The sequence below is a fragment of the Pithys albifrons genome, chromosome 27 (assembly GCF_047495875.1).
Source record: "Pithys albifrons albifrons isolate INPA30051 chromosome 27, PitAlb_v1, whole genome shotgun sequence".
NCBI classification, from domain to species: domain Eukaryota; kingdom Metazoa; phylum Chordata; class Aves; order Passeriformes; family Thamnophilidae; genus Pithys; species Pithys albifrons.
Window position 1 is genome coordinate 2,732,450 of NC_092484.1, and position 14,409 is coordinate 2,746,858.

At 60.4% G+C, this 14,409-nt stretch overlaps 1 protein-coding gene across 5 annotated transcripts in view; it reads left to right on the forward strand.

Annotated features, from left to right (window-relative positions):
- Positions 1 to 11,550, forward strand: part of HOMER3 (homer scaffold protein 3) — a 31,244-nt gene extending 19,694 nt beyond the window's left edge. For 4 of the 5 annotated variants that reach the window (XM_071578106.1, XM_071578109.1, XM_071578107.1 and 1 more), the window contains 6 exons: positions 276 to 383; positions 2,151 to 2,272; positions 4,523 to 4,679; positions 6,490 to 6,600; positions 8,739 to 8,819; positions 10,304 to 11,550. In XM_071578106.1, coding sequence (XP_071434207.1) covers positions 276 to 383; positions 2,151 to 2,272; positions 4,523 to 4,679; positions 6,490 to 6,600; positions 8,739 to 8,819; positions 10,304 to 10,492 — 768 coding nt within the window. In that variant the 3' untranslated portion in view covers positions 10,493 to 11,550. The remainder of the gene's footprint in view (positions 1 to 275; positions 384 to 2,150; positions 2,273 to 4,522; positions 4,680 to 6,489; positions 6,601 to 8,738; positions 8,820 to 10,303) is intronic. The other variant, XR_011699759.1, reaches the window with a different exon arrangement.
- The last annotated feature ends 2,859 nt before the right edge of the window (positions 11,551 to 14,409 follow it).

A 14,409-nucleotide genomic window follows, 5' to 3' on the forward strand; every position in this document is an offset into this window, starting at 1 on the left:
GATGGATGGATGGATGGATGGATGGGTGCCTGATGGATGGATGGATGGATGGATGAGGCATCAAACCCCCCCTCCAGAAAAGGCTTTGAGAACCTCCTGAGATGCTCCTCACACTGTGCTCAGACACCCAGAGCAGCTTTGGAGGAATATCTGCAGAACCCTGGGCAGGAATTCCAGCTGTTCCCTGGATTTAATGAGCTAAACCAAAGTGGAATGAGGTTAAGAGGGAGGAGGAGCCCAGGCAGGAGTTGCAGATGTTGCCTTTGCCCCTGCAGTTTGCAGAGAAGTTCCAGGAGGTGAAGGAGGCGGCTCGATTGGCCAGGGACAAGTGCCAGGACAAGACAGAGCTGACCAACCCTGCCCTGGGCATCACATCCCACCAGGTGAGGCTTGGGAGGGGCAGGAGAAGGAGAGGGGAAAGGGTCACTCTGCTGAGCTCCTGCTCTTCAGCCCCTTCTCCCCAGGACCTTCAGTGCCAGACCCAGCTTGGACAGTGGGTTTGATGATGCCATGGCCACCCACCAGGTGACAGTGACACCAGTGCCCCCTTCCATGGCCACCCCACAGCCAGCAGGTGACAGTGACACCAGTGCCCCCTTCCATGGCCACCCCACAGCCAGCAGGTGACAGGGACACTGCAGTGTCCCCTTCCATGGCCACCCACCAGGTGACAGTGACACCAGTGCCCCCTTCCATGGCCACCCCACAGCCAGCAGGTGACAGGGACACTGCAGTGTCCCCTTCCATGGCCACCCCACAGCCAGCAGGTGACAGGGACACTGCAGTGTCCCCTTCCATGGCCACCCCACAGCCAGCAGGTGACAGGGACACTGCAGTGTCCCCTTCCAGGGCAAGAAAATCCTCCTGAGAACTCAACAAAGCTCTGGCAAGGGCAGTCTTAGAGCTGGGCATGGCTGTGGCACTGCTGGCACTGCCCAAGGGGAAGCTGAGGGCAGAGAATTCCAGGAGAGAGGAACACCTGTGAGTCCACCTGCCCTGGGATCTGGTGCCTCCTGCCCTGGCACCTAGTCCATTCTGCTCTGGGATCTGGTGCCTCCTGCCCTGGAATCTGGTGCCACCTGCTCTGGGATTGGTCCCACCAGCACTGGGATCTGCTCCCATCTACACTGGGATCTGGTCCTGCCCTGGCATCTGGTCCCACCTGCCCTGGGATCTGGTGCCACCTGCCCTGGGATCTGGTGTCACCTGCTGTGGCATCTGGCCCGTTCTGCTCTGGGATCTGGTGCCACCTGCCCTGGGATCTGGTCCATTCTGCCCTGGGATTGGTTCCACCAGCACTGGGATCTGCTCCCACCTACACTGGGATCTAGTCCTGCCCTGGCAGTTGATCCATCCTGCCCTGGGACCTGTTCCACCTCCCCTGGGATCTGGTCCATCCTGCACTAGCATCTGGTCCCACCTGCTCTGGGATTGGTCCCTCCTGCCCTGGTTTCTGATCTGGTCCCACCTGCCCTGGGATCTGGTGCCACCTGCCCTGGGCTCTGGTGCCACCAACACTGGGATCTGGTCCATCCTGCCCTGGAATCTGTTCCACCTGCCCTGGGATCTGGTCCCACCAGCACTGGGATCTGCTCCCATCTACACTGGGATGTGGTCCTGCCCTGGCATCTGATCCGTCCTGCCCTGGGATCTGGTCCATCCTGCACTGGGATCTGGTGCCACCTGCCCTGGAATCTGGTCCCACCAGCACTGGGATCTGCTCCCATCTACACTGGGATCTGGTTCTGCCCTGGCATCTGATTCATCCTGCCCTGGGATCTCTTCCACCTGCCCTGGGATTGGTCCCTCCTGTCCTGGTTTCTGATCCGGTGCCACCTGCCCTGGGCTCTGGTGCCACCAGCACTGGATCCCTCCCGCAGCACGTTGTGCAGACAGGGCAAGGCAGGACGTGGCAGCTGCTGGAAGGGCAAAGCACAAACCAAAGAGGGACCCTGTGCCCACAGAGCTTCCAAAGCCACCCCTGCCCCATGGCTGGTGCTTCTGGAGGGGCTTTTCCCACCTTCATGTGGCCAACCAGCTCTGCCCAGGCTCGGAGCGAGTCGAGTCCGGCCCCAGAGCGCAGGGACTGGGCACCAGTTTGGGCACACCCAGCGCTGGGTGCCACCCACCCCTCCCTCTGCACCCCACAGGTCCTGCCCAGCCCCATCATCAGCTCCAATGGCCCCGGGGAGGACAAACTGTTCCGGAGCCAAAGCGCCGACATGGAGATCACGACGGAGAAGGAGCGGCTGAAGAAGATGCTGTCGGAAGGGTGAGGTTGGCACAGGTCCTGCTGAGCCCTCAGTGCCCGTGGCATTGGGGGCATTTCCCTCCCACCCCAAATTCTTCTGACCCCATCCCTCCTCTGAGTCCTCTGCTCCAACCCTTCCCTCCTTCCCAGCGGGAAGTTCTTCCAGATCAGAGGTGGAATCTGCCCCTTGGGAACTCTCTGTGCCCGCAGCAGGCACGGGTTGGTGCCAGTTATCTCAGCACTAGTTGGTACCAGTTATCTCAACACGGGTTGGTACCAGTTATCTCAGCACTGGTTGGTGCCAGTTATCTCAGGCACTGGTTGGTGCCAGTTATCTCAGCACTAGTTGGTACCAGTTATCTCAACACGGGTTGGTACCAGTTATCTCAGCACTGGTTGGTGCCAGTTATCTTGGGCACGGGTTGGTGCCAGTTATCTCAGCACTGGTTGGTGCCAGTTATCTCAGACACTGGTTAATACCAGTTATCTCGGGCACTGGTTAATACCAGTTATCTCAGGCACTGGTTGGTGCCAGTTATCTTGGGCACTGGTTGGTGCCAGTTATCTCAGCACTGGTTGGTACCAGTTATCTCAGCACTGGTTGGTGCCAGTTATCTCAACACGGGTTGGTACCAGTTATCTCAGCACTGGTTGGTGCCAGTTATCTCAACACGGGTTGGTGCCAGTTATCTCAGGCACTGGTTGGTGCCAGTTATCTTGGGCACTGGTTGGTGTCAGTTATCTCAGGCACTGGTTGGTGCCAGTTATCTCAGCACGGGTTGGTGCCAGTTATCTCAGCACTGGTTGGTGCCAGTTATCTCAGCACTGGCTGGTGTCAGTTATCTCAACACGGGTTGGTGCCAGTTATCTTGGGCAGGGTTGGTTATCTTGGGCAGGGTTGGTTATCTTGGGCACGGGTTGGTGCCAGTTATCTCGGGCACTGGTTTGTGCCAGTTATCTCAGCACAGGGTTGGTTATCTCGGGCACAGGTTGGTGCCAGTTATCTCAGCACTGGTTGGTGTCAGTTATCTCGGGCACGGGTTGGTGCCAGTTATCTCAGACAGGGTTGGTTATCTCGGGCAGTGGTTGGTGCCAGTTATCTTGGGCAGGGTTGGTTATCTTGGGCACGGGTTGGTGCCAGTTATCTCAGCACAGGGTTGGTTATCTCAGGCACAAGTCTGTTATCTCAGACACAGGTTGGTTATCTCGGGCACGGGTTGGTGCCAGTTATCTTGGGCACGGGTTGGTGCCAGTTAGCACAGGGTTGGTTATCTCAGGCACAAGTCTGTTATCTCAGACACGGGTTGGTTATCTCGGGCACGGGTTGGTGCCAGTTATCTTGGGCACTGGTTGGTGCCAGTTATCTCATCACAGGGTTGGTTATCTCGGGCACAGGTTGGTGCCCGTTATCTCCACATCAGTAGTCGGTGATGGCAGGAGATGAAGAGTTGATGTGAGGAGCCTGTGGAGCTCTGAGCACTCCCAGGGGGTGAAGGAACCTGCCCTGGTGCCCTCCACACCCCCTGCCCTGGCACAGGGACCCCTCAGAAGAGTGGATTTGAACCCTTCTCCATAAAGTCTTTACTAATCTTTAATCAGGCCTGTCCTAACTTTATATTTTATATTCATTTCTGATTTCAGCTTGTGGCAAAGTCTGTCAGTTCTCTGAACCAGGCAGAGCTTCAGCCAGGGAGGAATTTAACCCTGGAGCTGCAGGAGGGACTTGGAGAAATAAACCAAAAACCCTGTTTGGATTCCAGGCTGAGCTGAAAGAAATAAACAAAAAACGAGGCTGAGCTGTAAGAAATAAACCAAAAACCCTGTTTGGGTTCCAGGCTGAGCTGTAAGAAATAAACCAAAAATCCTGTTTGGATTCGAGGCTGAGCTGTGAGAAATAAACCAAAAACCCTGTTTGGGTTCCAGGCTGAGCTGTAAGAAATAAACCAAAAACCCTGTTTGGGTTCCAGGCTGAGCTGTGAGAAACAAACCAAAACCCTGTTTAGGTTCCAGGCCTGAGGGTGTGACATTGTTTAGTTAAAAGGAAATACAGAGATAAGAAAGAGAAGAGCTCAGAGCAGCCCTTTGGAGCTGTTCAGTCACCCCAAATATCTGCCTGACTTTGGGGAGGGGTTTCAGCTGTAACTCAGGATATGAACCTGGAGCCACCAAAGCCTCTTGGTGGGGTCACCCCTCGTGTGCCCAGCGCTGGGTAAAGGGCAGGGTTTGGTTCTGCTCTCCTGGATCTGAGAGTTGCCCACCCCTCTGTCCCAGCTCTGTCAGTGAGGTGCAGTGGGAGGCCGAGTTCTTCAGCCTGCAGGACAACAACTCCAAGCTGGTGGCCGCCCTGCACGAGGCCAACGCCAACGTGGACCAGTGGAAGAAGCAGCTGGTGGCGTATCAGGAGGAGGCCGAGGCGCTGCGGCAGCGGGTGAGCCCGGGGGGCTGTGCCCTTGTGCCCTTGGCCCCTTCTCCCCTTGTCCTCTTCTTCTCCCCTTGTCCCCTTCTCTCTTTCTCCCCTTGTCCTCTTCTCTCCTTCTCCTCTTGTCCTCTTCTCCCCTTGGCCCATTGTCCCCTTGGCCACTTCTTCTCTCCTTCTCCCCTTCTCCCCTTGTCCCCTTCTCCCCTTGGCTCCTTGGCCCCTTCTCCCCTTGGCCCCTTCTCCCCTTGGCCCGTTGTCCCCTTGGCCCGTTCTCTCCTTCTCCCCTTCTCCCCTTGTCCTCTTGTTCCTTTGGCCCCTTGTCTCCTTCTCCTCTTGTCCCCTTCTCCCATTCTCCCCCTCTCCCCTTTTCCCATTTTCCCCTTCTCCCATTTTCCCCTTCTCCCCTTTTCCCATTTCCCCCTTCTCCCCTTCTCCCCTTTTCCCCTTCTCCCCTTCTCCTTTCCCCCTTCTTCCCTTCTCCTTTCCCCCTTCTCCCCTTCTCCTTCCCCCTTCTCCCCTTCTCCTTTCCCCCTTCTCCCCTTCTCCCCTTCTCCTTTCCCCCTTCTCCCCTTCTCCCCTTCTCCTTTCCCCCTTCTCCCCTTCTCCCCTTCTCCTTTTCCCCCTTCTCCCCTTCTCCTTTTCCCCCTTCTCCCCTTCTCCTTCTCCCCTTCTCCCCTTCTCCTTCTCCCCTTCTCCCCTTCTCCTTTCCCCCTTCTCCCCTTCTCCCCTTCTCCTTCTCCCCTTCTCCCCTTCTCCTTTCCCCCTTCTCCCCTTCTCCCCTTCTCCTTCTCCCCTTCTCCCCTTCTCCTTTCCCCCTTCTCCCCTTCTCCCCTTCTCCCCTTCTCCTTTCCCCCTTCTCCCCTTCTCCCCTTCTCCTTTTCCCCCTTCTCCCCTTCTCCTTTTCCCCCTTCTCCCCTTCTCCTTCTCCCCTTCTCCCCTTCTCCTTCTCCCCTTCTCCCCTTCTCCTTTCCCCCTTCTCCCCTTCTCCCCTTCTCCTTTCCCCCTTCTCCCCTTCTCCCCTTCTCCTTCTCCCCTTCTCCCCTTCTCCTTTCCCCCTTCTCCCCTTCTCCCCTTCTCCCCTTCTCCCCTTCTCCCCTTCTCCTTCTCCCCTTCTCCCCTTCTCCTTCTCCCCTTCTCCCCTTCCCCTTCTCCTTCTCCCCTTCTCCTTCTCCTTCTCCCCTTCTTCCCTTCTCCTTCTCCCCTTCTCCCCTTCCCCTTCTCCTTCTCCCCTTCTTCCCTTCTCCTTCTCCCCTTCTTCCCTTCTCCTTTTCCCCTTCCCCTTCTCCCCTTCTCCTTCTCCCCTTCTCCCCTTCTCCCCTTCCCCCGGTGTCAGCAGGAGCTGGGATGGAATCCCAGGATTGCTGCCCACCCCTGGCATGGGCACGGATGCCAAGGAATAGAGGGCAGTGAAGCCTCAGCAGAAGCTGCTGCAGCCCCTTCAGAGGAGCTTTAAAAATGAATCCTCCTCATGAATAATCGAAGCCACTCAGCTGAATTTTTCAGGGATGGGCAAACCCTGCAGGCTGTGCCATGGCAGAGCTGGCAGTGCCCATGGAAATGAGTGCCCAGGGGTGGGAATGAGCTGGGTTTGGCCCTCAGGTTGGGCTGGAGGCTCAGGAGCCACCAGAGCTTGGCAGGAGAAAGCAGAGATGGTGTCTCTGAACTCCTTGGCCGCAAAGTTGGAGCAGCCACGGGGAATGTTCTCCCAGGAGGTCCTGCTGGCACCTGGGTGGGTCTGCAGGGCACCCAGGAGGTGGCTGTGGGTGCTGAGCAGCCCCAGCACCCCTGGGTGAGCCCTCCCTGTGCCACCGCCTTGCAGGTGGCAGAGCTGGAGTCGCGGGGCACTCCCGACTCCTCCGCTGAGAACAACAAGGAGGAGCTGAGCCAGACCCTGGAGGAGCTGGAGCTGCTCATCAAGGCCAAGGATGAGGTGAGATGGGAACCCACCAGGGCAGGGCCACCCCGGGGTGGGTCCCTGTCCCTGCAGCTGGTGGCAGGTCCCTTCCTGGGACCTTCCCAGTGCCCACAGTGCCAAGCCTGGGGTGGGTCCCTGTCCCTGCAGCTGGTGGCAGGTCCCTCCCTGGGACCTTCCCGGTGCCCACAGTGCCAAGCCTGGGGTGGGTCCCTGTCCCTGCAACTGGTGGCAGGTCCCTCCCTGGGACCTTCCCAGTGCCCACAGTGCCAAGCCTGGGGTGGGTCCCTGTCCCTGCAGCTGGTGGCAGGTCCCTCCCTGGGACCTTCCCAGTGCCCACAGTGCCAAGCCTGGGGTGGGTCCCTGTCCCTGCAACTGGTGGCAGGTCCCTCCCTGGGACCTTCCCAGTGCCCACAGTGCCAAGCCTGGGGTGGGTCCCTGTCCCTGCAACTGGTGGCAGGTCCCTCCCTGGGACCTTCCCGGTGCCCACAGTGCCAAGCCTGGGGTGGGTCCCTGTCCCTGCAGCTGGTGGCAGGTCCCTCCCTGGGACCTTCCCAGTGCCCACAGTGCCAAGCCTGGGGTGGGTCCCTGTCCCTGCAGCTGGTGGCAGGTCCCTCCCTGGGACCTTCCCAGTGCCCACAGTGCCAAGCCTGGGGTGGGTCCCTGTCCCTGCAGCTGGTGGCAGGTCCCTCCCTGGGACCTTCCCGGTGCCCACAGTGCCAAGCCTGGGGTGGGTCCCTGTCCCTGCAGCTGGTGGCAGGTCCCTCCCTGGGACCTTCCCAGTGCCCACAGTGCCAAGCCTGGGGTGGGTTCCTGTCCCCGCAGCTGGTGGCAGGTCAGAGGCCCCTCGTGGTGGTGCCCTCTTGCTGGAGACCTTCCCAGTGCCCACAGCCTGGAGAGGAAGGCTCAGAGCTCTGTGGTGCCCCTTCCCCTCCCAGCCCTCTGCAGGGGTAATTAGCTCTGGTGGACTAATTGTTTCTGCATGTAAATGAGGGAGTGCTGGAAGGCAGAGGTTGGAGGAGGAGGAGGGGGGTGTGGAGAAGGTGTCTCTCCCTCAGCATCTCCTGACCTTGCTCAGCAAGGTCTTGGCTGGAGCCACCAAGCTGGGACTGGAGAGGGGAGATGGTTTGGGGCTCCTGAGCCTTGGGCAGAGCAGGTTTCTCCCTCCTTGCCGGGGCTGGAGGACATCTGGTGGCACAGAGGTGGGCACAGGCTGTCCCTGGCCCAGAGAGCTGCCCTGGAGAAGGGATGCAGAGACCTCTGAGCTTTGGTGGAGCTCAGATGAGGCACCAAAGACTCAAGAGAGGGGTGGGATGGAAAGGAGATGAGGAAGTTTGGAGCTCACTGTGGTCATGGGACCCTTGGAGTGAGGGTTGGGGGTGTGGTGGGAGCTGCTGCTCCTGGGACAGAGGTGGGTCTGCCATGACCTTTCTCCTTCTCCTTCTTCTCCTTCTTCTCCTTCTTCTCCTTCTTCTTCTCCTTCTCCTTCTTCTCCTTCTTCTCCTTCTTCTTCTTCTCCTTCTTCTCCTTCTTCTCCTTCTTCTCCTTCTTCTCCTTCTCCTTCTCCTTCTCCTTCTCCTTCTCCTTCTCCTTCTCCTTCTCCTTCTCCTTCTCCTTCTCCTTCTCCTTCTCCTTCTCCCTTTCCTCCTCCTTCTCCTTCCTCTTCTCCTCCTTCTTCTTCATCTCCATCTCCATCTCCATCTCCATCTCCATCTCCATCCATCATCTCCTCCTCCTCCTCCTCTTCCTCCTCCTCCTCCTCCTCCATCTCCATCTCCATCTCCTCCATCTCCATCTCCTCCATCTCCATCTCCATCTCCTCCATCTCCTCCATCTCCATCTCCTCCATCTCCTCCATCTCCATCTCCATCTCCATCTCCTCCATCTCCATCTCCATCTCCTCCATCTCCTCCATCTCCATCTCCTCCATCTCCATCTCCTCCATCTCCATCTCCTCCATCTCCTCCATCTCCATCTCCATCTCCTCCATCTCCTCCATCTCCATCTCCATCTCCATCTCCTCCATCTCCATCTCCTCCATCTCCTCCATCTCCATCTCCTCCATCTCCATCTCCTCCATCTCCATCTCCATCTCCTCCATCTCCATCTCCTCCATCTCCTCCATCTCCTCCATCTCCTCCCTCTCCCCCCTGCAGGAGATTCAGCTGCTGAAGAGCCACAAATGTGCCCGCTGGGAGACCGAGGGGGAGCGGGAGGAGACGCTGCAGAAGCTGCAGGTAAAGGTGGCAGGCCTGGCACCCCTGCCAGCCCAGGGGGCCGTGCCCATGTGCCCCTGGAGCCAGGGAGGTGCCCCTGGGCGAGGGCAGCAGCTCCCTTGGCATTTGGCATTGGCGGGGACGGTCACAGAGACCTTTGTGGCTCTGGGGGGTGCCCAAAACGGGGGGCAAAGGAGGTGCAGGGCAAGAGCCTGAACGAAAGGGAAGAACCACACACCTGCCCACACGTGTGCCCACAGAAGTGCCCACACATGTGCCCACACACATGTGCCCACACACATGTGCCCACACACACACGTGCCCACACACACACGTGCCCACACACGTGCCCACACACACGTGCCCACACACGTACCCACACACATGTGTGCCCACACACACGTGCCCACACACATGTGCCCCCACACACGTGCCCACACACACATGTGCCCACACACACGTGCCCACACATGTACCCACACACATGTGTGCCCACACACACCTGCCCACACACACCCACGTGCCCACACACACCTGCCCACACACACACACGTGCCCACACACACATGCCCACACACACACATGCCCACACACACGTGCCCACACACACGTGCCCACACACACGTGCCCACACACACGTGCCCACACACGTGCCCACACACACGTGCCCACACACACACGTGCCCACACACATGTGCCCACACACATGTGCCCACACACATGTACCCACACACATGTACCCACACACACGTGCCCACACACACGTGCCCACACACATGTGCCCACACACATGTACCCACACACACATGCCCACACACACGTGCCCACACCCGTGCCCACACATGTGCCCACACACACGTGCCCACACACGTGCCCACACACATGTGCCCACACACACATGTGCCCACAGAAGTGCCCACACACACATGTGCCCACACAGGTGCCTACACACGTGCGCACACACCTGTGCCCACACATGTGCCCACAGAAGTGCCCACACACACGTGCCCACACACATGTGCCCATGGGCAAGAGTGATGGGCACTCAGGCTGGGGGTGGGCACCCCGGGGTGGTGGCAGGGTTGTGATGGGCACCCTGGGATGGCCACAGGGCTGTCCTGGCACACAGGATGCCCTGGGGGTGGTGCTGGCACACAGGGCTGTGCTGGCACACAGGATGCCCTGGGGGTGGTGCTGGCACACAGGGCTGTGCTGGCACACGGGGTGCCCTGGGGGTGGTGCTGGCACACAGGGCTGTGCTGGCACACAGGGTGCCCCGGGGGTGGTGCTGGCACACAGGGCTGTGCTGGCACACAGGGTGCCCTGGGGGTGGTGCTGGCACACAGGGCTGTGCTGGCACACAGGGTGCCCTGGGGGTGGTGCTGGCACACAGGGCTGTGCTGGCACACAGGGTGCCCTGGGAGTGGTGCTGGCACACAGGGCTGTGCTGGCACACAGGGCGCCCTGGCAGTGGCTCAGCCCCCCGTGCCCGCTGTCCCTGGCAGGAACTGGAGGCCCGGAACGCCGAGCTGGAGCGGCGGCTGCAGTTGGCAGAGCAGAGCCTGGCAGAGAGCCTGGCAGAGCGGGACAAGGTGCAGAGTGAGGTGGCAAAGGTGGCAGAGCTGATGGACGTGAAGATCTTCGAGCTCAGCGAGATCCGCCAGGGACTGGCAAAGCTGGTGGAGGGCAACTGAGCGGGCACAGCCCTGGCAGCGGGCACGTGCCAGCCTGGCACTGTCCCCACAGCCACCAACAGCCTCCAGGCCTCTCTGGGCACCACCATACCAGCAGCTGCCTGGGCAGCCCACACGGTGCCCACCCATGCCGGGCACGGAGGAGGACCTGAGACCCCCAGTGCTGCCCTGGGGGCACCCCCAGCCCCAGCCACACCTCTCTGTGCCCTGGCACAGCCCAGAGGTGGCACTGTGCCCTACCCCAGCCCCTGCCACACTTCTCTGTGCCCTGGCACAGCCCAGAGGTGGCACTGGCACTGTGCCCTACCCCAGCCCCTGCCACACCTCTCTGTGCCCTGGCACAGCCCAAAGTTGGCACTGTGCCCTACCCCAGCCCCTGCCACACCACTCTGTGCCCTGGCACAGCCCAGAGGTGGCACTGTGCCCTACCCCAGCCCCTGCCACACCTCTCTGTGCCCTGGCACAGCCCAGAGGTGGCACTGGCACTGTGCCCTACCCCATCCCCAGCCACACCTCTCTGTGCCCTGGCACAGCCCAGAGGTGGCATTGGCACTGTGCCCTACCCCATCCCCTGCCACACCTCTCTGTGCCCTGGCACAGCCCAAAGGTGGCACTGTGCCCTACCCCAGCCCCTGCCACACCTCTCTGTGCCCTGGCACAGCCCAGAGGTGGCACTGTGCCCTCCTGCCAGCTGTGCCCTCCTGTTTTTACTCTTTTCTCGGGGAGGTGGCACTGTGCCACCTTTGGGGTGGGTTTTTGCCTTTTGCTGCCCCTTTTCCCCATCCCAAACCTTTCCCAAGAGGTGCCAGGCACGGTGCCCGCTGTCAGGAGCACCCCCGGTGCCCACCGTGCCCTCCCCCTCACCCTCCAGAAGGTTTCAAAGCCTTTGTTCATCTCACACCGGTGGCATCTTGGTGCCAACTCTCAGCTCGGCAGAGCAGAGGCTTGGCTGGCAAACGGGGCACCCCCGAGGGCATGGGCACCGAGCTGCTGGGTTGGCACCTTTCTGGGCCTGCCAGGGCTGCAGTTAATTGCAATTAAATGGAGTGGGCACGGTGGCACTTGGGTATCTGCTTTTATTTTGGGAAGGGCATTTTACATCGGGAACCGATGCCCAGGGCACGGTGTGCCCTGATGGAAGGAGGGCAGGAGGGGCTGGCAGCAGCTGGCACTGTGCCCTCAGGGGCCTGGGGCATGTCTGGGCATCATCCCAGGTGTGGGAGAGTCCTTGGCATTGGGCAAACACTGAGGGAGGCTCATCCTGCAAAGCTGTGCCCTGCTGTGCCCACCATTCCTCCTGTGCCCATCATTCCTGCTGTGCCCATCCTTCCTCCTGTGCCCCCCCTTCCTGCTGTGCCCACCATTCCTACTGTGCCCATCATTCCTGCTGTGCCCACCATTTCTGCTGTGCCCACCATTCCTCCTGTGCCCATCCTTCCTCCTGTGCCCACCATTCCTGCTGTGCCCACCATTCCTCCTGTGCCCATCCTTCCTCCTGTGCCCACCATTTCTGCTGTGCCCATCCTTCCTCCTGTGCCCACCCTTCCTCCTGTGCCCACCATTCCTCCTGTGCCCATCCTTCCTGCTGTGCCCTCCATTTCTGCTGTGCCCACCATTCCTCCTCCTCCTCCTCCTCCTCTTCTTCCTCCTCCTCCTCCTCCTTCTCCTCCTCCTCCTCCTTCTCCTCCTCCTCCTCCTCTTCTTCCTCCTCCTCCTCCTCCTCCTCCTCCTCCTCCTCCTTCTCCTCCTCCTCCTTCTTCTCCTCTTCCTCCTCCTCCTCCTCCTCTTCTTCCTCTTCCTCCTCCTCCTCCTCTTCTTCCTCCTCCTCCTCCTCCTCCTCCTCCTCCTCCTCCTCCTCCTCCTTCTTCTCCTCTTCCTCCTCCTCCTCCTCCTCTTCTTCCTCTTCCTCCTCCTCCTCCTCTTCTTCCTCCTCCTCCTCCTCCTCCTCCTCCTCCTCCTCGCCCAGAGTTGCCCTCCTGGACCCCCTGGTGGATTTTCATTGCAGCGACTCCGAGGAGAGCCAAGAAAAGGAGATTTTAAGCAAGAGCTTAAAAACCTTTTTTCTTCTGCCCCCAAAAAACCTCCTCGGAGTGTTTGTTGTTGTCGGGAAGCCTCAAATCCGAGTTCCCCAACACGCTCCCTGGGTACCTTTCTGGGCACACACTGAGCGAGTCCTTTGTTTGCAGCCTCCAACTCGGGGAGGGGGGATTGGCAATTAAATGGTGTCATTAATGAGAATTAGGTGAGCTGAGCCTCGGGAGCTGCTGCTTTGGGGGTTACTTTTAGTGCAGGGACAGGCTGGGCACACTTGGCAGCACAGGGAGACCCTGGGGCACCAATTCCATGGGCACCAGAGACTGGCACCATCCAGAGACCCCCACCTCAAGGTGGGCACAGCCCCCAGGGTGGCCCCAGGGGGTTTAGGGCACCATCAACACCCCGTCAAGGTGGGCACGGCCCCCAGGGTGGCCCTGGGGCATTTTGGGGCACCATCAACACCCCCCTCAAGGTGGGCACGGCCCCCAGGGTGGCCCCGGGGGTTTTAGGGCACCATCAAAACCCCCTCAAGGTGGGCACAGCCCCCAGGGTGGCCCCGGGGGTTTAGGGCACCATCAACACCCCCTCGAGGTGGGCACAGCCCCCAGGGTGGCCCTGGGGCATTTTGGGGCACCATCAACACCCCCTCAAGGTGGGCACAGCCCTCAGGGTGGTCCTGGGGCATTTTGGGGCACCATCAACACCCCCTCGAGGTGGGCACAGCCCCCAGGGTGGCCCCAGGGGGTTTAGGGCACCATCAAGACCCCCCTCAAGGTGGGCACAGACCCCAGAGTGGCCCCGGGGGTTTAGGGCACCATCAACACCCCCTCGAGGTGGGCACAGCCCCCAGGGTGGCCCCGGGGCTTTAGGGCACCGTCAACACCCCCTCAAGGTGGGCACAGCCCCCAGGGTGGCCCCGGGGGGTTTAGGGCACCATCAACACCCCCTCAAGGTGGGCACAGCCCCCAGGGTGGCCCCGGGGGGTTTAGGGCACCATCAACACCCCCTCAAGGTGGGCATGGCCCCCAGGGTGGCCCCGGGGATTTGGGGCAGGACTGGGGGAGGATGAGGAAGGTCAGGACTGGGGGAGGATGAGGAAGGTCAGGACTGGGAGAGGATGAGGAAGGTCAGGACTGGGGGAGGATGAGGAAGGTCAGGACTGGGAGAGGATGAGGAAGGTCAGGACTGGGGGAGGAAGAGAAGGATCAGGACTGTGGGAGGATGAGGAGGGTCAGGACTGGGGGAGGAAGAGGAAGGTCAGAACTGTGGAGGATGAGGAAGGTCAGAACTGGGGGAGGATGAGGAAGGCCAGGACTGTGGGAGGATGAGGAAGGTCAGAACTGTGGAGGATGAGGAAGGTCAGGACTGTGGAGGATGAGGAGGGTCAGGACTGGGGGAGGATGAGGAAGGTCAGGACTGGGGGAGGAAGAGAAGGATCAGGACTGGGGGAGGATGAGGAGGGTGAGGAAGAGGAGGGTGAGGATGAGGAGGGGGAGGAAGAGAAGGATCAGGACTGGGGGAGGATGAGGAGGGTGAGGACCGGGGGCAGGGGGAGAAGGGTGAGGATGAGGAGGGTGAGGGAGAGGAGGGTGAGGATGAGGAGGGTGAGGATGAGGAGGGTGAGGAAGGCCAGCACTGTGCCCACCACCCCCAGCGCAGGTTCACGGTCCAGCAGGAGCAGATGCAGCAGATGCCGAATTGTTTCCATGGCAGCGGCTCCAGGGAAGCCCCAAACCCCCCTCGGGCTGCAGGAGGGGCTGGAGCGGAGCCAGGGCAGGAGCGGGACGGTGGGATGGGAATTCCTCAATCCAACTGAAGGCATTTCCCACCTTTTCCTGCTCAGCCATTCCCGACGTGCCGATCTGAGGCAGAGCAGCCCC